Genomic DNA, 26,987 nt, shown 5'->3' on the forward strand with positions numbered 1-26,987 from the left:
GGTAAAAAACAAGTATGAATTATCATTGGCTTTAAACATCGTAAAGTGAACATATGTGCATTGATGGCGTATCTCGGGTTTTACCTGTGAGTCGCGCCAAAACATGTCAAGTCGTGTTCTACCCATTGCCCATTGCTTTGTTTTGTTATAGGCATAGTTCCTTGACGAAGTGAGAAAGTAGGTGAACGCGCAATTGGACGATTGGGTTTTCATGATATACAAACTGAACAGATTTCTGTTCGACTGGTACGAGCAGCGTTTTGTGGTGTGGGATTTCGTAAGTATTGTTAGTTGGTCCTTGTTGGCGGTACTGTGCTCATGCATTGAGCAAGCGAGAATCGTTAGAGTTCAAAGGTTATTAACCAATTTCGATTCGCCTTTCTTTTCTTGCGCGTAGTTACGAGAGTACACTTCCTGCACGGATACACCTAACCTAGGGCTTGTGCTTGCTACGTTCCTGGAACATTTCGTCGGAGATGGAAGAAATTAAGCGAAAGGTAAGAAGAACATGCATTTCCCGAACGCCAACCCAAAACTAACTGACCGTGTTCTGTATTCTGTGTGTGTGTTGAAATGTAACGATTTGTTCTTCGTTCAACACAAAATGGCCCACCAACTGCATTGAACGTGTCGGAATTTCGTTATTCTTTTTCGTTGGAAATGTTGCAGAAAAAGCGCAGCAGCAAAGCTGCTAAAAAGCAGGAAAAGCAACCGTCGACTTTAACAGCAGCAGCATCACCACCACCAGTTGCTTTTTCGGAAGCAGCAGCAGAAGAAGCAGGACCCGCTGTTAGCTTGAACGAGCCTGAAGAATTGATTTTACCAGACGCCGTGCAAGAACTCGCACCACCGATGGAGGATACGAAAAACAGCGATGAAATGCTTGAAGAGACTGATTTATTGACTGATTTTAAACCGACCGCTCCGATTTGCGGTGATTCTGACAAGCTTCCCTCACTGCTGTATCCGGATTTGCGCGAGCTCAACATTGGTAGCGAGCAATTTGACAGCACTTTTTCGAATATGGATATCACCCCCAAAGGTGCAATTAGCTCGCCCGAGGATGATTACGAATGCGTAATAGATGAAGTTTTTTCGCCCCGTATAAGCGCACTGTTCGAGTGGTGTATTGAGGAGACCACGCCAAGTTTGGAACGCTATCGGCGGTATGCGGATGGGCTGGAGCGTCAGTTCATTACGACGGAAGGTCCGCATGCGAAAAATACGTCCGATGACGATAGCGATTTACAGCGGATGCTACAAGCATACCGGTCCTCGTACCACTACTATTGCGATGTAATGATACAGCGGTTGGAAAGCCGGTCGCAAATTTCTAGCCTGCGTGATAAATGTTGGGACATCGAGCACACAAAGGTCACCGAGTTCGCTCAATGTGCCGATTCACGGTTGCTGTCCGTATCGGTGAATAATCGGTAAGTGTGAACAACACAATTCAGCAGTAATGCTGTACTTTTAACCTTTACAATAATGAACACCTACACAGGAATCTTTTGCAATTTAATTTTTCAATAACTTTTAATATTATTGTTGCTATCAACTTGAAACTTCAAAAACATAACATTTTTTTCTATCATATTGCAAAAATGCAGATTTCAGCATATTTTAAAGTTCGTTTTTTACTTAATTTTCAATGTATTTTATATATTTATTTTTAAGTATCACGTCGCCGTATTGCCAAATTTTCAATTTTCTATAATCACGTACCCCGGGTAGGTCATACATTTTGTATGGGAGTTTGTATTTTGCCGTATCATTAAGCCTGCTAGTCATATTTGCAAGAAATTTTCAAGAAAGCTGAAACTATTTACTGTGACACGAATAACATAAAAAAAGAATCTTCTTTTTATTTTTCATTTCGAACGCTGTAATCTCCTTGCATCTGTGATCAGCAATTGTTCTCTGTGATCAGCATTGTTGCATCTGTGATCAGCAGTTTTTATTTGAAAATTGACAATCTTTGTGTTGTAAAACTTATTTATTTTGTGTGAGTCAGCCGTTAAAATGCGAGGCTTTTGTTGTGTCGAATAGTAGAATTAGGAAGTGATGGATAGGATGGATAGAATATGATAAATGCTTCGTTATAATCATATTCTATCAAAACTTTCAGCATAATCCCTCCCGTTTAATCCATTCCTTGGTAAGCAATCGATTTAATTTGCAGCTGAATAATCATTTTTGTAATGGGAGAGCCTATTTTAGAAAAGATTTAATGCATGATCGGCATACCGATTCGGGTGAAAATACTTTTGCCAGCCTTTTGCTTCATTTACGTGTGCCTGTGCTATTGCTTGAATTATACAAAAGTGAGCAATATACAATTCGTTTGCATTGTTTGGAACCTTAACAAATGGTTGAGAACGATTATCTATTATTATTTTCTGATAAATTTGTTACTTGATTTTTGTAAAAATTAGTAACAACAGTTCGCAGACTTATTTTGGCAGTTATTATTCAATTTTTACATTTAATTTATGACAATACGACGCAATTCGTCTTACTTGAGATAAATAAAATAAATACATTTAATTGAATACACACTTAATAAAAATTATGGGTTCTATTAACCGGGAAATGCATATTTTCATACAAAAAAGTATGCTCTTATTTTTATTGATTTAAATTTGAGTATGACGGCACTCCTCCATATTGTTAATTAATAAAACAAATGTATTATTATTTTTTGCATTAGAAGCGTTTTCATTCCGATTTTTTCACGCATCTACGAAGCAACATTTGAAAGTTCTTCAACCACGAAAACAGAAACTTTGTCAACTGAAATGAAATTTTCGCATGAGTGAAACTTGCTTTCGTTTATAAACGCTTTTACAACAAATTTACTAATGTATTTGAAATTTCCAACGCAGGGTTGCCACGCTGAACGTTGAACGGTGTACGGAAGCCAAGGCTGAATTGTCCGCGCTGCTCGATCGGTTTGTAACGAAGGAAAAGGAAGCACTGATACAGCTTCACTACACGCGCGCGATGGTGGAGAAGAACTTATCCGATCCATCGGTACCGGGTTACGAGCAATCGGGCTTGTTGCGATGCAAGCTACGCATTATCGGAAATGCGTTGCGCGCCGAGATGCATCAGCGCGATTGCGACAAGGGTGATGAATGCCAGTATGTGCAAGATTTGCGCAAATGGTTCATCCAACTCGGTACGGGTATTTTGCGCGCCGGCAGTGTTGATGAGCGCGTTTGGCTGATGTTCCATTTGTTACGCTTCCCGAAAGGGATCGGTACATGGGCCCATGTGTTGGTGCATCCACTTGCATTTGGGAATCAAAATGAGCCGCTAACCAACATTGAAATACATACTATTTTTACGCTCATCCACGTATTGATACGACCTATCATCGCGCGTCAATCATTCGTGGTGCCGGTAGACGAGTCGCTAGCCACCATGGATCAACCGCCACTAGTGAACGAAGCGAAAGCGGGCGATGATTTCGAATGGGTCGACAGCGATGGTGAGGATAGCAGCGCGGATAAACGGATCCGGCCGATCAAGGAAAGTGATTTGCTTGCGTTCCTTGATCAAATACCATTCCGGCGGCTGTTCGACACTGTTCTACAGCGCACCATCGAACACGCGCAACATCCGGATGGAGAACAGCTGAACCCGGATCATCTACCCACGGCGGACATTTTACATCTGTTCTCGTTCTCCAACGAACTGATCGCTATACTGGGCGGAGGATTACTAATGTACGGTAGAGGCATTGCACGCTACAGCCATTTTGCCCAACGGTTGGCACTGCTCATTAACGATGCAGTGAAATTTGTGGGTGATGTGTTGCGATTGTATCGCCAAGCGCACAAACTTAACCGTCAGTCAGAAGAAAGTGAAGTGGTACAGGTGCATTTCGATACGCTCATGTACCGTGCTGTTCTATTGATTCATGGTGGTGGTGTGGCCCTGACACGCCATCTGTCCACGCTGCCATTTGGGTTGCTAAGTACATGCGCCTGCTGGTGGATATATGCCACCATGGTAAATCGAAGCATTCGCGAAAAACCTGATTTCGACTATTGGAAAAGCAGCCACCGGTTACTGAACAACTGCACTCTGATGGAAGAGTTTGAGCAACAGCTGGCAAAAAAGAAATCGTCTCAAGATCTGTACAATTTGCTGAAGCCGCTTGTCGATTTGGCGCTAACACGCGATGCAACTAAAGATGGTACATTTATACCTACCGTTGCGGCAACATTGATTGAGGTAAGAAAGGTTCTTCGTATCAGTTGTCCAAATCCGATTTATAACAAAAAAAATTCCTCTCTAATTTTAGTTGCTTGCCGCAATACCAGCGGACGCGGTGGTGTTTGTAGAAATGAAGGATCAAATTCATTTACTAATGGAACGGACCTCGTCTGTACTGTCCTTTATGCTGAATACACTCGCTTTGGAGGATGAGAATCGTCGACAAACTATTGCCAATTGTTGGGAAATGAAGGGCAACACACTGCTGGAGGTGTTTAGTGGCAAAAAGCAGCTGATAATGCGCTGGCGTCCGGACCATCTAAATTATGAACGATTAATTTACATGCTGCTAGAATACCCACGAACGCACATCTACCATAAGCTATCGCTTGGTTTGCTGATGTACATCCAGTATGGGGATACAAGGTACGTTCACATTCACCGGCAACATCATTTAACAGGGTTTGTCGGTTGACAGTAGTGATGAGAATAACAACTCTTTTCAAGGAATTATTCACTCTTATTTACTCCCTACCGGGATTTAATTATTTTCACAACTCTTTTGCGAGTCGCGAGACAACCAGGCAGAAGGCGGCCCCTAACATAAAAATAAATATGACGATATCCTAAGGTACCCTATGAAAATATTCAACATATTTCCACCTTTAACTTAATCTAACTTTTAATGACCGAGGGGGCTTGTAGCTCGTCACGCCTCTCATAACAGCTATGACAACTCGCTGCGCTTCGAGTCGCAAACATTTTTCACAAAACCCTATGTTGACTCGAATTGTAAAAGAGTTTTAAATAATCTTTGCGATTTAAATCCCAAAGAAGAGTTTAAAAACTCTTTGCATTTCGTATCCCTCTGGCGAGTATTAATTCCTTGGGCCTGAGTTTGATAATACCGATTCCTCAAAAGAGTTTAAACATTCTTCGCAATTAGAATATCTCTGGTGTCTATTAACTCTTTGGTAGTGAATTTAATACTAACGATTGCCAAAGGAGTTTTAACACTATATGTGATTCGAATCTCAAAAGAGTTTTAAAAGTTCTTTGTGAGAAGTTTGTTTAAATCATTCAGAAGAAAAATAAAAAAAAACTCAGTCACTCTTACTCTGTACGCATAGCACTAGCAGATAATTCAAAATTATCAATGATTTTGGTAAACTCTTCAGAGATGAAGTACTGTAGGGTAAGCTAGATTGTCATCTAATGGTTTTAAAAGAAATGGTAAACAATATCCTTTTGTTGTCTTATATTACGTCTGGTCAGCCTATCTGAAATCATTACCAAAATTATTGATGCTTTTACATTATCAAGTAAAAACCTCTTTTATTGAAAACAACTATTTACAATTACTAATTATTTTTCCATTTTTGTTATCCTGTTTTCCATATAATCGCAGTCCCTTTATTGTACCTGTACAGAAGGATCTACAAAACATTGTAGCTTATAACATCGTTGTTGCATATCGAAAGCATCAACCTGTCCTAAACAACTCGAACGGCGGTGGGCCATCGGTGGCTGTTACTGCGGAACAACAGGCCGAACACCGTAGCTATCAGGAGCGTTGTCTGTTTCTGTTGCTGCAGCTACATATACATGCTTTTGATCAGCCGATGCAGAACATACGACGGTTCTTAGAAGATCCAAGCCAGGTGGAAGAAGTGGTTTTGCCTTTATCTGTGCACGCGAAAGAATTGCAGAGGGCAATAAAGGAGCAGTGTCCGGTAGCGTGCCTTTGCGCGCTACTGTCCACCAAGATGGGACACTGGGTGCCAGTGTTTTGTCAGGAAGGCTTGAAAGCGATGCGTATACTGTACGAGGTGCACCATCTCGATACCGTTGTAGTGCGCTGTCTCGAACTCATCAGCCTCCTGTTTACCGATTGTCCTCATGCACTGGCGAAAAATGATCAATTTATCGGAATCCTCACGGAACTGGTTGAGAATGATAACATACTGGATTGGTCAAGACAAACTGGCGATGAGCAGCACCATACACTCGCAATGAAACTGCTGGAAGGGGCTAGTATGGGCAAAATGGGATCTATGATAGTCTCGCAGGCGGCCATGTACTGGCATCAGGGTTACGCCACTCCGCCGTCGCTCGTCTGCATGTGGTTTGATTGGTTAGTGAAGATAAAAAATTGGAGCGACAGTGTCAAGGTGCTGCGATTGATGAACGTACTGGCCAGCATTTCGTTCAGACACGCGGATGCGTGGAAAGCGCTGGGCGACCGTTTCCGTCCATTTTTTGAGGTAATATTTCTTTGATCTAAAAACGACAAAAACACTGACGTTCCATTCGTTTAATTTGTTTTTTTCTTTTTACATTTTAGTCAATTGCAGTAGTAAAACATAAGCAACATTCACTCTGGTCGAAAATTGTCGGCACCGAGCCACCGCTACTGTACGGCAAACTGCCGAACGATTGTGTTGCTTTGGCATTGCTCGTTTTCGGCATTGAACATCAGCAGCTGGAACAGAAGACGGGTTTGTGGTTGAAATTGTTGCGCATGCTGAAGAAAAATCGAACCATCAAGATAGATGCGGCACTGCGCGAGGTAATGGCGACGACGTGTGTACAGGGCAAGGATTCTTGTCCCACAGCCGATGCGCTGGTGTTGTTCAAAGTGGCGCGCTATTTACTGCGTGCAAACACTGAACATCCACTGTATTTGGGGCTGTGGCAATTATTTTTCACCTTGCTGCTGACGCGTGTTACCGACGTTGGGGACGAGGTGCACGGTGTTGCCGATCGGTTGTATGATCACGACTCGGGGCTGATGGAAAAGCTGAAGCAGTTGCTGTGCAAACTGGAGCTGCATTATCATTTTCTGCAGGAAACGAACGAAGATTCACCGGGAATGTTGCGGTAAGTGTAATGTTCCCTTTTTCATTGGTTTTTCTTGTCCAACGTGTAGCGTCTACTCTCACTGTGTAAACGGTAACGAATGAACAATTTATTTGATGATACATTAACTGAACGATTAGTTAAATCCTAGAATTAAGATAGCAAAAACGAGATAATACCGTACGCACTGAAAACAGGCCCGATTAAATAGCAAATAAGGATGGCTCCTTATATGTAGATTGCGCTATATACAAGCACTCAACCGGGAAAATCGGGAATTTCTCAGAAAACCCGGGAAAATGATATTTTGTTTAATATCGTTTCTGGGGTCACACTGTACCATTACAAACCATTTTCATTCGTCATGAATTTCAGGTATACTGTGCGAACAATTTCAGGTATAATGTGCGTACACATTCTACCTAGCACGCATATTCTATTCGTACGCATATCTCCTTACGTTAGGTCCTACAAGTGTACAAGTCGAGTTGCCTTCGCTCCCGTAGTTCGCTCGTTCCTCCATTGTTTTTAAAATGTTTTCCACTAGCTGATCGATTCTACTGGATCCCAGTGGATGGCGTTTGTCACACAATAGTGTAACATATGTAATTTCACTTTCTGAAGAAACTTTGTGCAAAAGTTTGAGAAAGCGATTTTTACTTAATCTATTTAAAAGCATCTACCTCTTGAATCTGGTGTATAAAGTAGTAGGCGGCGACCCCATAACGTATTTACTTCCCTCTGTCTCTATTTTATAGCCTAGTAAAAGCGTTCCAATTATGGTTAGTCGATACAGATCTCAATCAAATAAATGATGATGCTCCAATCAAGCTACCCAAACAATACGCCACAGAACAACTAGAATCAATCTTTTACGGTTTAGAGGTAAGTTGTTATTGTTATACTATCTTCATCCATAATCATCTCAAAAAGATGATCGAGCTCAAATGATAATGTTTATTATTTTTCTTTATCGAGATATTTTGGCCGGAGTGCACAAATACGCAGATCCTCCGGGTAGTCCACCGTATGATGATTGAAGGGTGGCACAATCTTTACCGTGTACTTCCGCATCACTCGTCGGCGAAGGATAAAACTGTATGCGGTGCCACTATCAAGCTACCACCAACTCAGGCAATCAAACGCCGACTGGAAAACAGTTACACCGATCCACTACCGATACCCGTGTCGGAGCATCGGACCGAACTGAAAGATCTTGCCGATGCGCTAAAAACACCACCGATGGGACGAGTAAAGCGCATCACCGAGTGTGTACGGATCATAAAGCAGCACATCGACAAAACGTACTTACCGATGAAGAACGAACTAAAAATACGTCAAAATGAGCTGTTCGAGCTGTACCAGCAACTGTACGTCAACGAGGACATGGAGACCGAGCACCAGGTTAAGTGCAACATGCTGATCTGTTCCGGTGCAGCAACAATCATGGTGCGCTCGAAATGTGTCGCAATCGATACAAAAATAAATACTTGTATCGAAGCTCGGCTGGTAGCATTGGAAGCGTTCCTGAACCAAATGATTAACGTTCCACCCTACATAATGAAGCACACGATAATGTTGCGGGAGCTGGGGAACAGTCTGTTTATGGATTACTGCTCGGAGATTGATCGAGCGTCGGCCCAAACGTTGAATGAAGCCATCCGGGCAATGATACGCACGCTGCTGCACGAAGTGTCTGATGCGAACTTCGAGCCGCCGTTAACGTTTGCGGTGCGGCTAGGTTTGGACACGTACCGAAGCGATTTTTTTAACATAATGCTGGAAGAGGTTGGACAGATATTTGCGGGTGCGCTAGAAGACGGCCGGAAACCGTCCAGCGTGATCGTTGCCATGCTGGAGAATAGTCACATACCGGTTCGTCCTTTGATGAAGGTGTACGGTCAGCTGGTTAAGCAAAAGTCGGGCAATCTCGAACGAAGCATATTTGTGGATCTGTTCGGCAACAAGGTAGAAACCAGGAGGGATATGCTATATGAACATGTGGGTAGATAAGTCTTAGTCCTAACCACGATAAAAGGATTTTTTGTTGCTCAACTTAATTGCCTTCGAAAGTGAAGCAGTGCTTAGAGTGATCTATTATCTGTTCGTACCTATTTTAAAAATATAGTTTGTCGCTAGGCCTTACAATAGGCCTCTGTTTTAGCAATTACTTCATCATTGAAGCTCAATTACAATTCTAGTCTGCGAATAGAAAATTGTGTGTTCCCTATTGTATCGTCCATCGTCATATATTGACACAAAAATTCGGTTTAAAAGTTTCAAACCACCCGTTGTTGTTTCTGGTCGATTGTGAGCTTTCGCGGCACTCTATTATAGCTATTAACTTATAGCTATCAAATTCACATACGTGTGTGAAAACACACGTATAAGGTTAGCCAAAACTTACAACAATTTTAATTCATTTTGCTGTGCCGCAACCACACATGGACTACAACTTATCTACCAACCTGTTTTGCCATAAATTTAAACTTTATGTATTGCTTACTGTATACATATTTCTTTTAGCTCCATCTATCCAAGTGGCTCAAGCAGCAGCACAGTATCACTCCGGATGAGGTGGATCAGTTTGCCAGCCTGATTATGCTTGGCATGTACAAATCACGCCCGGCTGATAGCGTCGGTCCACCGCGCTCCGTTGACCAAACCGAGCTGGATGTACAGTTCTCCCATGTAAAAGTTGTTCCCAGAATTCTTCATATTCGTTTATAAATATTAGCTTAACCCGTTTTTCGTTTAATTTTTTTTTTTTAGATTTTACTATCCCATCTGGAAATCTTTGCCAGTTACCAATTCCCGGACAATTTCGGCAAAATGGTGCAGCACACGTTAAACGCTTACTCCCAATGGCCGACACTACCTCCGACGATGTTGCTCCGGCTGCTGAATGTGCTCCGTTCTCGGGCCAATCTTCCTGACCTGCAGATATCAATGGAGGACAGTGCCCTGTGCCAAGCACATCGCCAATTCGCCGAAGTGAACTGCACTGAACCAGTGCTAAGCTTCGAAGTGTTGGAATTAGTAATCGTGACCGTAACGGAACACTTTGCACGGCAGCGTGATATTGCGTACCCTTGGAACGGTATGTACAAACGGCACGGTGCGTACGTGGAAGTATTAGGCATGCTGCTAGGCCTATTGTCACACAGCTTTCTCACTACCGGCATGCAAGACAATCGGATCCGAGCTGGTGAGTAGTGTCCTATGTTGTAGTTCATTAGTTATTAAACATTGTTTGATCTCATTGAAGTGTAGTGGGAGCGCCCATGATATCCAACGAGTTAACCTTTATTTCAATGACCGACCACCTGGGTATTTTTAGCATTTTTATTTTCCAATAACATTTAATATTAAGGGAGCTATCAGCTTGAAACTTTTTGGAATGCATAGAAAAACATTTTTTCTATCATATAGGAAAAAAGCACATTTTTGTATTTTTTAAAATAAGCTTTTAACTTAATTTTCAATTTATTATTTCTTTTTTTTCTATAACCCCGGGTAGGTCATATATTTTGCTTCAGTGTTCAGTGTTTCATTTTGAGCTGCTCGTCGTATTTGCAGGGAATTTTTAAGAAAGAAGACACTATTTTCTGTCGGGCTTATAACATTTAGTTGTGAGTTAAAAAATCCTATGTTCATTTCTAGAGCTGTAAACTATTTGTATTATCTCATAATGATCATATTATGTTACAAATTTTTGCATATTCTGTCCCTTTTTTGGCTTTAAGAATGACTGAACCATCGCTTTACTTTCCAGCTGAAAAGTCAATTTTTGTAACGTGAGAGCTTGTTTTAAAAGAGATTCAATGCATAATCGCCATACCGATACTTCATTTACGTTTGCTTGCATAATTGCTTATCGTTTGAATTATTTGGAACCATAACAACAACTTGACAATGATTATCCGACACTCCTTCGGCTATTTACATTGTCTGTATAAATTGACTACATGACTTTGTAAGAAAAAAAAGAAAGTAAAAAGAAGTAACAACAGTACGACTTATTTGAATGGTTATTGTTTACTTCTCACATTTACGCAATAAAAAATTAGGTTCAATCGAACGAAAAATACATATATTCATACAAAAAGTGTGATTGATAAGCTACTTTAAATATAGATGTTACAAACTATGAAAACAAAAACTAAATACAAGATTTTTTTTTTAATTTCACACTAATTTTTATTAGTTGGATAACAAATTTTGAATTCTCTCGTGGCCCTCGGCCTTATGACCTACCCGAATATAGGTGGTTGTAGAAATAGGGTGTATTTTTGGTCATTGAAACGAAGGTTAATCCATTCGAAGAGTCCACTTGTTTTATGACTTATGGGAATTTTGCTCGTAGATTACACAGCCTAAACCACGCAATTACTCCAATTGACTCTCATTGACTGTAGTTCTTCACAGTTTCTTAACAATTTCAAATCGTTATTTGTTTTAATAATTGTGTTACGCCTCTTACGTGTGTGTTGTTTTAGTACAAGAACATCTGTTGCCGGCTGTGTATCGCATGTTTGAACCGTGGGTTATACCATACGATGCAGAAACGCCTGTTCTACAACAGGGCAGATTCAGTTCAAATCACCCGTCGTCACCGAAAGAATCATCCAATCGACATGCCAACAACGATAATGCCAAGTGGATGTTTAGCGTACTGCTCCAGACGGTCGAATACGCACTCGAGAAGGTGTTGGTCGCTTACGCCGACACGGATCATGGCAGCCAAATTCTGCTGTACTTCCTGCACTGGTATGTGGAATGGTTCGTCAATGCGCGCATCATGATATCCGCCCTTTACGTCTTAAACACACTCGTACTGGATCTTCCCTGGGATCGTTTGCAACCGTCCGAGATGTTGATAGAGCGGATGCACTTCCTGTTCGAACATCACACCCCGGAGTGTCATGAGCTGCTTGCGTGTGTGTTTGTGCGCTGTAACTGGACCATGGGCGCTGAGCATGGTCCATTGCCCGTGTGGTTGCAACGAACGCACGCTGCAACATTAGCTATCTGTGTACGGTTAGCGTACGAACCGGTAATACGCTCGGATGTGAAAGTGCGCGCGGCAATGGTTCAGTTGCTGCAGTATTTCGCGGGATTGACGTGGGAATCGTTACACGTTGCGGAACTTACCCCGGCACTGGATTGGTTCGTCATGACCGGGGACGCTAGCAGTATGTTACGCACAACGAAGGCACCGTGCCGTGAGCTAGATGACGCACTGATCAGGTAGTAGAATGAATCAATGCTTTTTTAAATTGTTTTTGCTTTGTATTGCTAGTGCTTTATTTTTTACACGTCTAACATGTTGATCGCATTCTTCCCAACGCAGATTTCTGGAGGTTGTTGCAGGAATGCGTATCAATGAAGCAAATCGATTGGTGCCGGGAGGTATGCAGTTGTTGAAGCGCAAACTACACATTAGTGTCATCGTGCGAATGCTTATGAACGCAGGGCGTGTGTCGGGTGGTGGTAAGGAAGTGGAAAATGTTCGGCTACAGTTGAGCGGTGCTTTCAAGCAACTGCTTACTGCGATAAGTGCGGTCTTGGAAGGTCTGCCGCAGCAGCAGCAACACATGGGTACCGACAACCCACGGGATATCGAGGCCCGGGCCATGATGGCGGAACTGTTAACGAGCATCAAAAAGTGGCAAACTGAGAGCACGCTAAGGTACGGTATGCTTAAGCTATCTGATCTCTTGTTTGCTTGTTGTTCTGGTGCAGGCAAGCACTGTCCGAAAAGGCTAATTATCTAGAAGCTTTATAGGGATTCTTATAACACTGTCTGTTCGTGTACGAGCAAATATTACAGGTTTCTGGATCGGTGTCCTCTGGCGCTACTAAAATCTATATTTCTAACACCTATCTCTACAATAAGAATTCTATCTAATTCTAATTCATTCGTAACCATTCCGGCCACCTGTATATATATATACGTATATTTTTATAAGTTTTAACAAAGTAAATATTTCCCATAAAAGCATAGTTGTTTAGGTGTACAATTAAGATTTTGTTAACAATGCTCATTTCTGTTACAACGGATTTTATCTGCTATATTGATATAACTATAGTTACATAGGATTCTTCAAACTTTTGTAGCATATATTCGGTAACTGTACCCTGCCGTGCATTGTGAACACGACCTTGCAAGGTTGTACCTTGCAGTGCCGGCGCCGTAATCGCATCATCACCGGGGGCAGCCCCAGAATTTCAATACGTTAGCATCCAAATCTTTCTAATCGTTTCCCACTCTATCTCTCTCTCTCTCTCCTGCAGCCTTTTTGTAGATGAACTAATTGCCATGCTAGAAAACGATACCAACTCACCGCTCCTAATACGCTGCGTATTCGAATCGGCCAAATTGCTGGACAGCCCTACCGAACATTGGATGCGCTTGCTCGAATCGGCCCTTAGTCATTATTTGCGCTCACGGTCAGACGTGTCATGGTTGCAGGCGTTGCATGCTATCGGCCACACGACGATTGATCGCTGGCAGTTTGAAATGCTGTTCCAGCACAGTCTAACTCTGTGCTTAGAATTATATTTCTTGCACCGCTGGCACCAAACACGTGGTGACCCCGTAGCCCAGCGCGGAGTGTTGAATAGTCTTGAGATGCAAGTCTTGTAAGTCTTACACAAACACCTCGTCAAAGTTGCCGAATAATGATAACTGTGTTTTCATTTGCACATCTTGCAGGGAACCGGTCGAATGTCAGCTTTATCCGTTCTGGTGCTCGATCATCTATGCCCTTCTCTCGGTACAGCCGGAACCGCACGAAACCATTCGGACCGTGATCGGTCTGCTTGGTGACGTAAGTGAGAACAACACATTCTGGATGCTGGGAGTCCTTAAGAAAATTTTCGGCAAGGAGAAAGCTCAAGGTTCGCGTACCTCCCATTGTTTAATTGCTTACGCGCTTGCTGCTCTGCTGGCCGATGCCTATGCTCGTCGCACACCACCCGAACAGAGCTCCGAAACGGACGATTACAGCGATGCTGACGGGAGCACCGAACCATTTACGCTTAAAAAACTACTGATCGCACCGGAAAAACGTGCTTCCCGCCAAAGAATTGCCACAACGGCTATGGAACATTTTAAATCCGCGTGCAGTGCGTCTGTCTATAAAGAGCACCAAAGCCGGATCATTGATGCGATCGTCGGTACTCGCGGTGGCGAGCGGGAACTACCGCACCAAATCTTACAACAAGCCAAAGATATTATAGTTGTATTAGATAGTCTAGCAGAACCCTTCCTCAACACTCTACAGGAAGCGATTATTGGTGATATGGGAGGAATATAAAAATTTCTCTGAAGGCTTGTCCATTCCATTCTGTAACAATCATATTGAATTTTCTTGTTATTTTCTGTGTTGTACATAGCACCCGATCGTACAACTAAACTAATAAAGGCGAACACAAAGCAACAAACTTAACCTTTTTTATCACTTTCCTACCATTTCGATTTGGATTACGCACACTGGAAGTCCTTACTAAGAAGCTGAAACGTTTACTGTCCCGTCGTTATCATTTCTTCGAGGACGATCCAAAATATTTCCTGTAGTCACACTTCAATCATTGCTTCAGTCGAGTCGAAATGTTGCGCGTGATGCGCATTTACAGCTCGTTGTCAAGATCGCTCCAGCGACGATAAAACTCGGTCCGATCACTATAGTGTTGCAAGCTTTTAACATCCTCCCCGATTTCACGCAACGACGTTCGCATTTTTATCAAAATTTCCAGCTCCATTGGAGAGCTTGTGTTGTGTTTAGGGTCCATCCACCATTCCTGACCTAACACGAGAAGCTAATTTTAAGCTACTACAGAAAGTTATTTCATCATGTATTCCGCGCCTTATACGCATTGCCCAGGATGTTGTTACCATGGTAACATTGGATGGTTTGGATGAGATGCTCCTTAATCTAAGTTGGTAGCGTCAGTTTGCAATTGACGGTACATTCGTACCGTCATGCAGTTCGACATTAACAAATATCCCGCGAAGGAGCGAGAATCAGATATAGTTGAAGATATTCCCTTCCCACCAGAAGATGAATTCGGAGATGAAGAAATTGACATCGAAGAGGATTACGATATTGTCGATGATTTCACAGATGAGACCGTTGAAGAGCTAATACCATTGGATACAACTCACTACAATGTTATAGTTGTGCGTACGCTAACGGCAGAACAACAGGAGTCGGAAGGAACTGTGCCGGAACAACCGGGAAATCAATTGCAAGATAATCCAATATCTTACATTTTGGTTATTGAAGACTGATTGGGCAACACCAGCCTCGGTGGGTTTGTCATTCGACTGAATCCCCCTAGTATCCAGATTTTGATGAAGATGCCGATGCATCAAACGAATTATTGCCATTTCCGCTGTCTGCAATTGGATCAACAGGTGAAAATGAAGCGACAGCCAATAGTACTTTTGTGTGAATGTGTGTTAACTGTCCAAGTAATGAGCGCACGTTTTTCGTATCTTCCTACAGCTTCCTTCTATATCGGTATCCCAGACAGAAGTACGCAAGAGACAATAATCAATGTTGGTGGAAAATTATTATGTTCGAATGGATTATATTAAATAGAACTAACAAACTAACTAACTATCGATTTGTCAGTGTCGAATTGCGGGTAGTGGTGGGTATCGTGGGTTGGTTTTATTGTAACATTTTCTAGCAGCATCTCCACTGCCTTCTTTTTATTTTCTTCGGTAAATTAGAAGAAAAACACGACCAATTTATCGTAAAAGAGATTAAAAGTTTAGGTTATATAGAAAATGACGATAAATATGAAAATACTCAATTCCGGGTGTAAAAAGTCTTTTGAAACATTTCAATCGGTAGTTTGACCATGGCTGAACGGTAGGTTTAGAACGGTTTTTGAAGAAAACAACTGAAAAGATCGAACGCGTGTGTTTACGCATATATTCAGTAGTTAGTAGTATTAGTACTTTAGTAGGAATGATTTAGCAAAGAACAAGTCGTTTTGTTTTCTTTTAGAGGAAATAAAAATTAGAAGCACCAGTGATAAGCTACTGCGGCTAATGACCCAATTTCCATTTGGATGCTTGGACTGTGCTGGGCGTCCGATTTCGTCCATTCTTTAAGGTAGTACTTATTTGTTCTTCAAGTGATAAAAACACATACGTCCCTGGTTTTTTATACACTTTAGTTGTTTTCAGTGGTAAAACATAGCCAACATCCGCTCTGGTCGATAATAGTCTGCCCCGTGCTAGTATGCCGAGGGATTGTCTTACGTTGGCATTGAACACCACAGCTGGAACTGGAGACGGGTTTGGGGCCGAAACTGGGTTTGTGATCGATCTACTGTTTTTCCAGGAGAACGATTTCTGTTCCGATTCGCCGGATTTGTTCAAAGTGCCGTGTTCAGCGCTGTACGGTCACGATAAGGGACTGATGGAGAAGATGAAGCAAATGCTGTGCAATCTGGAGCTGCAGGTGCAAAACATTGTCTGCAGGAAACGGACGGAGAAGCACTGTGAATATTGCGGTAAGTGCAATGTTTCCTTGTTTCCTTGTTGTTTCCTGGTTTTTGTTGTTCAGATGTTTCGGAAAATCTTGTGCTGACGCAACAAAGATAGCATAGAAAAAACGAGGTCATCACGTACGCACTGGAAACTGGAAACTCTGTCGTTATTATCACTCTGTCATGCACAGTAGTGATGGATTCTCTGGAACGCAACCACGGTTCCGGTCCGGTTCCGGCACGTGTGATTCCTTTGATGTTCGATTTTGGACAGTTTCGATGGTTGCAGACGGTTCCGGAAGGCCGTAACTGGTTCCGACAGGCAGGAGTCAAGATCGCGGAAGAACATAGTCCTGGTCGCGAAATCCAATGGGTTGCTTTTTCTACATACGAATCTTCAGTCTGGAGTCTCCATAGTCATACTTTCTTTACAACCTTCTGTCTCTACTTTATAGCCTCTTTTCAAGCGTTTCAACTATGGTTAGTGGATACGGATCTCGGATGATCGATACGGATGTTCCTATTAAGCTACCGATCCAGTACACTGTAATTCTTCAACAATCAGCCCCTATGAACCAAACAAATCTCGTGCAGGATAATCTTTCCGTCAAGGAGTTTTTGGTCGGGGTGCACCAATAAACCAGTAAACCTCCTGTCCACTATATGACGAAAGAAGGCTGGATCTGCTCAGCAGCAAGGTAGAGCCAGTGTGTAGGGGATGTTTTGTTGGAAATTCAGTCTTTGATTCATGTTTTATTTTCTTACCAGCACAATATCACTCCCGGAAGCGTTGGATCGACCAGAACAACATCACACCCGGAAGAGGTGGATCACTTTGCTCGGTTGCTAGCATCTCAGTCCAGCACTTTCCGTTTGCTGCCAAACCAAGGATATTCAGTTTTCTGATGTAAAAATCAACCAAGGCAACATCATTCATTTAAAGATATTTCATTTGAAACCATTTTTCGTTTTTTTTTTTTCTTAGATGCTGCTTTATGCCCTAGATATCCTGGCCAGCTACAAACTTCCGGTTAATTTTGGCAAAATGATCATAACGGCAAATCGGCAAAATGACGTATAAGGGGCCTGGTATTAGGAACCTACTGTAAGGGGCCGCGGACAAATTCTCTCGTGGAACGAAGTAGGCACATCGAAGTATGTTTCTGTGATATCCTAGTTGCTCGATCTCAATGTGCGCATACCACTTGTTACCATGGTTACGATGGGAATGATTTGGAAGAACTTCGAAATGCCTTTGCAGACAAGCGTCTAGTTTACAGTTCGCTAGTCAATATTGAAATAAGTGCGCAACAATGTACGAGGATAAAATGCAGAACGTAATCAAAACTGCAGCCGCTCTGGCGAAGGAAACGGGAAACCTAAAAGAAAGGATCAAAACAATCTTAACGGATGATGGTAGCGTGCCGGAAACATCAACCGCACAGGAAATCGGGTCATCTACATTAGACGGCATTGGAAGTTCGCGGGGACCACTGACTCGCCATACCGATGCTGGAAATGAGCCATTTTCGCACGCTGCTAACGAGCAGCGTAAATGGCAGAATGTATTGACAGCTGCAGACGAATTGATTGAAATAACACGAAACCTGCGCGAAAGGATCGATCGAATGTTGATGGACGAAAATGGAAATTTGCCGCCACTAACAGATGCTACTGATGTTGGGGACTTATCACAGGAGGATTTGGCGCCTCTATCCATGGTCGAGGCTTATTATTCGTCTTCACTTAACGATGACGGTGACTTGCCATGAGCCAGTGCCATTTTGGGTGTCTCCGTCGATCAGTTGAATGTGTCACCAGGTAAAAATGGAGCCCAGAATCCCACTGAGCTAAAGTGTTACCAGTAAAAGTAACTTTTGTTTCTCATCTTTCTACAGTTGTGTTCTGGATCAATCTACCCAGAAGACTAGCGCTGATATCGGTGGTGAATAGTTCTGTTCAAGTGTAGTATAATAAATTATACTAACTAACAAACAGCTAACTCTGTATCTGTGTAGAGTTACGGGTTTGGGGTTTGATTGTTTGCTAACATTTTCTACCCATAAGCCATATTAAACCTAATTCTATGTTTGTAAGCGTTGAAGTTCTTAATAGATTTCGTCATTGCATGAAGATAGGAAGTGTTCGTGCGAGTTATAACTTGGTATTTTTCATACAAACGATTCCGTATGCTATTGTTGCTCACCCATTACGGCAATTGATTTCAAACACGGCTGGAAAAGCTACTACATTTTGCACTATTTTGTTCTCCGAGCCGAGCAAGTGTGCGTACAGTCTATGGGACGCAGGTGAATCAAACAATCGTAGAATCTCCTTCTCACATCGTGCCCTGAAGTCTCGAACCGGTAGGTGCATTTCAATAGCCATCCATACGGTGCAAAACGGTCCATCTAGTTAAAATCATCGAAAATTATATAACAATTAAATATCAGTTCAGATGTTTAATTCCTATGACCTGCAGGAAATATGGTTCACAAATTCCTCCGTTTTATGGGTTTAAAAAATAGTTTCATAACGACCAGCACATAGTTCCTTACTGGTATTCGGATTTAGCTCACGGCGCTTCTAGCATTTCACGTGTGTGTTATCGGTGTAACTTCGTGTTCTAAAGAGGTTCGTGTCATAGAAGTGTTGCTTTCGGTCATGGATCTGTCGAATCCATTCTAACCCTTGGCCACCTTTTATTGGAAACTAATTGTGCTTACAAGCACACACACCATCCTGCTTCTCTCTGAACTACTAATGAAAAAATAAGAATCTGATTCTGGGGATTCAATCCCATGTGAGATCGATCGGGATGTTAATACCAATCCGGAATTGAGATCACGTGTTTTTAAACAACAGTTTTACGTTTGTATACCTCAACTATCGTTAAAATCAGTGAAAAGTTTGTGGCACTCTTGCCCAAACTAGTCGCGGCCCTGAGTGCGATCAAAAGTTATTTTATTTTTAAATTTAGAATTTTGTTGTGAAAAATTAATCGCTTTCAAGTATATCATGCAATTCATAGTTTTTTTAAAAATATTTTGTGGCTTTGTGTTTTGAGAGCTTATTTTAACTGGTTAAAATATTATAAGATTGCACAACATTGAGATGTTGTGGATCAGTAAAAAACAAGCTGATTTAAGTAAGAAAATTGACTTTTATTTACGAAATTTGTTACACTATATCTACTTACAAATACGAACAACTCTGCATATTCACTTGGTCGCCAGCTGAATTTTTACTGAAAAAAGCTAGGTGGCCCACTTGCCTCTATGGCACATTTGCCCCAAATTCCGCTGCAAATGAAAGAGCTTTCCACACACTGACCATAGGGTATAAGGCTGTCCTTTTATACGGGATTCACTTTAAGAAGGTGATCCGGTGGTACAGGCGGTCCTCATACGTCTCCGTAGACCGTCCCTCCGTAGTTAGGACTGACTATCCAACTACGTGGTATCAATAAATCTATTCCTGACCTGGTAGGCCAGTCAAGGCAGCCAAGCCAAGCAGAAAACAAGGTGATAATTATGTTCTGGCCCTGTGGAAGGACTAGGAAAACCGGATTTTGTTTTTTTTTTTAATTTACATGTGCCTCTTCAAATTTCGGATTTCTGGAACTTTATCCCAATGAACTTAACGCAAAATATGTGCAATGAATTCACGATACATATTTTATTGAAGCATAGAATAACCCCCCTTACTGGTTACTACTGCCATTGGCGTACGTAAAACACCGTGTCGTCGATTTGCCGTGATACCACCGATTGGCGTGGTAGTAGGCAAAGGAGTACACACAGTGCTAGCTTAAACCGATAGCAGTGCGGTGTTCAGCAGTAGATGGGGATAAAGCGAAAATAGTGGATGTTTCCTCCGATGCGTCGTTGTCTAGACGCAACGATGCACATTTTAAGAGCCAATACCAACAAATTACTTCGTCGGTACGTAGGTGGCGACCAGGGCCGACCTCGGTGACAGTGGTACTGCGTCAACCGGTACCTTAGTCCTGTTAGAAATAAAGGGGAGAAAAAAGGTTCGTTATTTTTTGTTATTTCTAGTAAAATGCAATTGAAAAAAAAGACAACGCCTTACTTTACACCGACGTTCGGGACGGCATAATTCTGGCTGGTGAGTACGACCGTCAGCTCACTGCCGATCCCATCGATACCGCTGAAGTCGAGCGTACGCTGTTCGGTTTGGGCGAGATTCAGTACGACAAAGTATCCCGGATTGCCTGATTTTAATCTACAGAAAAGAAACGCTGTACGATTAGTCGCTTTGTTTAGTCGAAAAAAGATTTAAGGTTAGGAACAAAATTAACATCTATAAACGATTCGATTAACCTTCGTTTCAATGACCAAGAATACATCCTTACGTCTATAACCACCTCCAACCAACTAAAAATCAACTTTCCCAACACTATTATTAAATAATAGGTGAATACATTGAAAATAGTATTCAAAGCATATTCAAAACATATACAAAAATCTGTTGTTTTGCTATATGATAGAAAAAAAAATTTCCATTCATTTCTTATAATATTCAAAATATTATTGTAAAATAAAAATGCAAAACATACCCAGGTTTTAAGTGGTCATTGAAATAAAGGATAATATAGCTCAGAGGAAAAATCACTTACATGTAGCTGTTAACGAGCAGAATAGGGGATATTGTATTAGTATGAGTATGTGTGTTAGCGTATCGTAGCAGTATCGACAGCAGCAATTTACAGATAGATGAAATACGTTACAAATACGATTAATAAGTTAATATTGGGTTCACAATGGGGTTGTGTAAAACAATAGATATGTGGTAGTGCGCTTCTTACCGCGTATAAGCGATCGCCGACACGTTTGCATCGTTGTACACGTTGAACAGGCCGTGCTGGAACGATGGTGTCGCACGGAACTTTTCCAACGTTTCGACACTCTCCTGCGACACGTTACCCTTGGTTAGTACGTCGAGCGGAAAGACCGGTACACCGGGCAGCAGGAAGTGGAACACGCTGTACTCGGACGCCGGTATGTGCTCCAGCGAGGCACGATTGTATCGCAGCTGTAGCCAAGGCTTTTCCGACTCCCCGAGCGCCTTGTACCCGTTGATCGTCCGGTACGCATTTTCGATATCGTGGCGCAGCTTTTTGGCCACATCCGGACCACTTTCCTCGCGCAGATCGAACTCAATATTGCCGTACAGTGGAGCATCAATCGGTAGCGTACCGTTAGTGGCGAACACTTCCGGCCGTAGAATATCCTCCGTCACGGACAGGAATCCATCGCCGTCTGTCTGGGTGTGCACCAGCTCGGTAAGCTCGTGGAACAGTTCGCCCAAACCCTCACGATAAGTCGTTTCCTTGTGCGCCCAAAAGCCATAGTCTGTGTGCGTAAGTGATTTATCCGCTTCTTCCAGATTCATCGGCGATTCGTCACCACCGTCGCGGTTGATCAGAAGATGTTTCGCATTTGCTAATCGGACGCCGCGTACGCCCAGCTCGAGCAGTGCGCGTAGCGTTGCCTTCAACTTGTCGCGGGCCACCGGTTCACCGAACTGCAGATCGAACCGATCTGGCCCGAACTGGGACAGTACGTACTGGTTGTTGGATGCGTTCTTCCATGCGCTGCCTTCCTCGGCAATGGACAGCCAGTTCGGAGGCTTCAGACCGGGTTCACGCCAAACAAATGCCGCGTGGGCGGCACTGTCCGGCTGCTGGAGCGCTTCCTGGAACAGTGCATCGGTTTTGGTGACAAAGTTGGGCGTAATGTCCACAACCACCTTGATGTTTTTGGTGCTACAAGAAGCGAACAAAAAGAAGATTGAAAGAGCCAATTGAGTCAAACAATTCATATTGCGCTAGTTGCCGGTGAAGAAATTCTTATTCAAGGTTAAATTGATTATGAACACCATACCCGAACGTGCTGACCAGTTGCTTCACCTTGCCCTGCACGGCAGCCGTATGGATGAGGTACGTTTCGTCCGCCGGCAGATGATAGATCACACCCTTTGCACCGTACCGTTCCACCTCGGCCACCTGCTCCGCGTACTGTTCACCGTCTAGCTCAACGAGCGGACCTTCCTGCCACCAGGTTAACGGCACTGGGGCAGCACACTTTGGCGCGTCATAGATAATGTAGAACGAACCGAGCAGCATGGCACCCCACAATGCCCAGAACAATACGAACAGCAGCCAGCGCAACCGTACCCAGAACGGATCGTTCGCGTACTTCATCAGCTCCTCCTTGGTCATACCGGTGAGTGCTTGCTGCGTGCGATTGGAAATGAGTGTTAAAATTTCGCCCCAAAAAAAAACACGTTAAAACTTGGATGGAACACGTGGATAAACTGAGCAGCTCAGCAACCTTTCGCGACACCGAAGACGACTTCAGTTCATCTACTGGCAGCAACAATCACTGCTCGCGGTGTACTTAAGAAAGATTGTTTCCGCGGGGCCACCAAGGCACCTGAAGGGTGTTAATTGATTGTGTCCGCTCAACTATTAGTACCTGACTCTCCAGCTCCATGTCAATACGGGCGTCTCCATTCTGCGACGGGATAAACTTCACCTCCACTTCCTTCTGGGCTAGCTTGTCCTTCTCGGTCGGTTCACCGTCGCCCCGAACGGTCGGTGCGTCCAGTCCGCCACCGTTCAGCATACGTTCTTCCTCGCCATCCTTGGCGCCGGTACCGTTTTCACGCGGCATCCGTAGGCTGGTTCTTTCCGTGCGGACCGTTGCAGTCGTCACACCTACGGTGATGTGATGTTGAGAGTGGTTAAATATAGTTAGACTTCAGACGTGTGGCGGTGCACCTACGCACACGCAACCCGGGATTTTGCGGCTTGAGTGACAGTGTGGCGTCATCACACAAAAACGCCATTACATATCTTGCGTGCATAGATAATGGAACATTGCAAATAGACCCAAGATAGTTAGCGCCATTCATAAGGGCAGACAGGAGAGAACGTGTTCTTTATAATTCTAACCTCAAATGGCCTTGTCCCTATTGACAAAATCTGCCTATTAAGGCAATTTTTTTACTGCCAAAAGCTTTAATATTGTTAATTAAGGTAATTTTGCCAATAGGAGCCATGTGCCGTTTGTGGCTTGCTTCACTCAAATTACCCGTAATTTAAGCATTTATGAGAGATTTTATGATATAATTCTCAGCAACATGCTTCACAATTAATCGAGAACGAATGCTTTACTCTCTAAAACACGGGCTGATGCAAGACAGCATCACCAATCTTGCTAGAACTTATCATCATGTGACATGCCTGGTTAAAGATTTCTCTTGCGCGGTGTGTGTATTCGACACACTACACATTCTGTAAAATCTCTTCTTCTAGTGCCCACAGCCCCCCCAATTTGTAGAAGTAAATAATAATCATGCATCATGCAACAGCGAACAAAAAAAAAAAAACGAATACCAACCGTCAAACCCGTTCCTATTAACGTCTGGTTCGCCTAGCTTCCTGTAGCTTTCTTTGCGCTCACTTTCAGCTCGCAGTGCTTCGGTGGCCGATTGCTGCCTAACGCCTTCGATATCTAGCTTCGTACTATTGCGAACGCTTTCATCCATCGCGTTAGATGCCGAGCCAATGTTGCTAGGTGTTGGCGTGCGTAAAGGAGAAAACACGAGCCTTTGGAATCGATGCCTCCTCCAAATAGCGCTTGTGCGACAAAGATGGTGTACCGAAGGGCAAATAGAAATAGATACGCACAACCGATCCGTTGGCCGTGTGAGTGTGTGTGTTTGCCAATTACGAATGGTGTCTATATCTATGTGTGCCGGAACTGATGACGTAGATCTCTGTTCGATGTGTTCAAGATGCCAGTTGTTGCTAGGAATGGAAATATGTGGAAGGGAGCGAAGCGCTACACCAGCCACAAATCCGTTATTGCTGGGTGTAATAGAAGTTACACAAGTACAATCCAAGCAATCCAACAAGAATTGAGGACGTGTGCTTGTTGCCTAGGGTTTTGTACATGCGTACTTCTTCATTCGTTCGTGCAATCGCATCTTTCCTTCTCTTTCCTTAAGATGATTTGCTGCTGGCAAACGAGCGGGCAGAGCGAGTTAAGAAAGTGATTAAAGTGAGCGAATGTCATGTTCACATATACTTAAAAGACAAATCGTGTATTGCATTGCAGCGGTTTTTTTTAAATATCCTATTCATCGCATTTGGAATACTGTTTACCGATTGCAGAATGCTAAGAAAAAGAAGAAGATTGTTTGTTAGTGCTTAGTTTAATAATTAAAACAATGTTTCAAAAACGAGTTAACCCTATTGTCAATGGCCGCCTACCTGGGCAAATTTTGCACTTTAATTCCTTTAATATCTTCTGATAGGATAGTCTTATACACTTGAAATTTATGGAATGCCAAGATCAATTTTTCCACCTTTTGTTGGAAAAAGAAAATTGATGTTAAATATTGTTTTGCGATTTAAACCCCTTTACATCTACGACCGCCTATCCGGGTAAACCATACGTTTTGTGTGAGAGTTCGAATAATAAAACATGTATTTTTTTTATCAATTCTGCTCTATATTCTATTTGCTTGAAATATTTTATTTTAAAATTTAGATGTAAATTTTGAACCTCCCCAATTAACCGTCAAATTAAAAATGAGCACGTTCACATTGTCCCACAGTGTCATTTGGAAGTGTTTTGCTGCATGGGCACCGTTTTGGTTGCATTCTTCGTTTGGGTGTGACTGACTGAAACGTCAACACACATAAAGGGGCGCTGTTTGCGAATCTCCCTCAACTGTATTTACATTGTTTTTCCTCGGGCCTGGGTGCACGCTTTTCCTTCGTATCTCGGCTCGTTTTCCCATTACCCAGCATTCCAAACCCCGCCGTGTTCCTGTGCCCATAGAGAAACACGCACGATGGATTATTCGAAATTATTCCCGCTGGCCGTGCTGCTTCTGATAGGGCTTGCCAGCGAATGTGAGTAACCAAGCGTCCTTGATCACGCACAGAAACCAACTCTGTAATTCCTGTTTAACATGTAATCCTTTTCCCGTTTAACGCAGGTTCCGCGCATGAATGTTACGTTTGCTCGAATCAAACCGGCAACACGGAAAAGTGTCTCAATACGGTAAAGATATGCCAGCAGGGTGAGGATGCCTGTCTGACCGAGATCCGTTGGGGCAGCACACCGTACTTTTCGCTCGGTGCCCAGAAGCAATTCTACGTCTCGAAACGGTGCGCGAAGAAGGAGATTTGCCAGCGCATCCGAACCAAGCATATGCCGTACTGTACGCACATCTGGTACGAAGATTGGACCTGTTCCGCTTGCTGTCTCGGCGATCGGTGCAACTATTATGTGATCGTAAGTAGAAAGTATACGGGGATAAAGGACTCTTTTTTCAACAAATCTTTGCAAGGAGTGTAATTCAGTCTCACTCACTAAAAAGATGTTAATTAAATTTTCAGCTAGGTTTAACCAGTTACACAAAAAAAGCTTCATCTTTCTTGAAAATTTCATGCAAATATAGCGAGCAGATCCAAAGTTCATTAGCAATACGGCCAGGCCGTCCATTCCGAAATAATAATTTAAAAAAAGTTCTTTAAACACCCGGGTGTAGATGGTTATAGACGTAGGGATGTATTTTTGGTCATTGACACGAAGGTTAAGAGAGAGAGAGAGTTTGATAATAACGCTCCCCCAAAAGAGTTTTAAAAACTCTTAGCGATATGAACCACTAAAAAGTTAGAAAATAATCTTAGTTCATTCATCAATCATTCATTAGAAAGATTTAAATTACTTACTCACGCATACTCAGTACGCTCAACACTAATACACACTGTCTTATTTTCAGAGTGCTGCACCGACGGTAACGCTATCGGCACTGCTCGGAACGATGGTCGCGCTTGGTGCGTTGCTGCGCAGCATTATAAGCAGCTGAGTAACGGTACCGATAAGTATTTTAGCAGTAATTTTCGAACGATCTTTCTGGCTAGTTATCAGTGGTGTTTTTGCGCAGCTCACGTTATACAGTGAATTTACATACCTACATTCCACACTGTAATTTTGTGGGCCGTCAGTGTTCCGGTCTCCACATGGCAGGATCTAGTGGGTTCAAATCCCATCCGGACAAGTATCAACAAGATGACCGGCGTGTTCGAGTACGTTGTTAAACCAAGACGGAAAGCAATAATCTCTTATTCAGCGTTTGCCTGATGAAAAACACCATATGATAATTAGCTGGAAAAGTGTCCAAAATTGCGTTTTTTTTAACGTGTAACAGAAGCAAACCATCGTGCCTCTTAGCAGTATATAGTAACAAAGTACTGACAGCTGTGTCCGGATCAAATGCAGCAAAGTAAAACGAATCCGTCCATTTTCCACGCATCCCACTATTTGCACAGACCATCATGTATAGCT

At 42.7% G+C, this 26,987-nt stretch overlaps 4 protein-coding genes across 6 annotated transcripts in view; 3 read left to right on the forward strand and 1 right to left on the reverse strand.

Moving 5' to 3' along the window:
* LOC126556760 (uncharacterized) overlaps positions 1-23,313 on the reverse strand; it is a 79,270-nt gene extending 55,957 nt beyond the window's left edge. For all 3 annotated transcript variants that reach the window (XM_050212239.1, XM_050212248.1, XM_050212257.1), the window contains exons 1-5: positions 23,097-23,313; positions 22,503-22,855; positions 21,425-22,384; positions 20,689-20,841; positions 20,525-20,602 (exon numbers count right to left, since the gene is read on the reverse strand). In XM_050212239.1, the coding sequence (XP_050068196.1) occupies positions 20,527-20,602; positions 20,689-20,841; positions 21,425-22,384; positions 22,503-22,855; positions 23,097-23,294 (1,740 nt within the window). In that variant the 5' untranslated portion in view covers positions 23,295-23,313 and the 3' untranslated portion in view covers positions 20,525-20,526. The remainder of the gene's footprint in view (positions 1-20,524; positions 20,603-20,688; positions 20,842-21,424; positions 22,385-22,502; positions 22,856-23,096) is intronic.
* The window catches only part of LOC126561809 (neurobeachin), a 289,107-nt gene that overhangs the window by 226,445 nt on the left and 35,675 nt on the right, over positions 1-26,987 (forward strand). The window lies entirely within an intron of this gene.
* LOC126563377 (ectopic P granules protein 5 homolog) lies at positions 477-14,405 on the forward strand. The gene is made up of 14 exons (XM_050220016.1): positions 477-497; positions 670-1,433; positions 2,886-4,242; positions 4,313-4,650; positions 5,633-6,488; positions 6,569-7,104; positions 7,842-7,968; positions 8,062-9,051; positions 9,610-9,774; positions 9,856-10,291; positions 11,583-12,333; positions 12,437-12,775; positions 13,381-13,728; positions 13,802-14,405. Exons 1-14 carry the CDS (start codon positions 477-479, stop codon positions 14,403-14,405), a joined length of 7,632 nt encoding a protein of 2,543 aa, XP_050075973.1.
* LOC126563386 (uncharacterized) lies at positions 25,486-26,508 on the forward strand. The gene is made up of 3 exons (XM_050220027.1): positions 25,486-25,546; positions 25,633-25,931; positions 26,422-26,508. The coding sequence occupies exons 1-3, from the start codon at positions 25,486-25,488 to the stop codon at positions 26,506-26,508; spliced, it is 447 nt and encodes a 148-aa protein (XP_050075984.1).

This window comes from Anopheles maculipalpis, chromosome X, assembly GCF_943734695.1.
Source record: "Anopheles maculipalpis chromosome X, idAnoMacuDA_375_x, whole genome shotgun sequence".
In the NCBI taxonomy this organism is placed as follows: domain Eukaryota; kingdom Metazoa; phylum Arthropoda; class Insecta; order Diptera; family Culicidae; genus Anopheles; species Anopheles maculipalpis.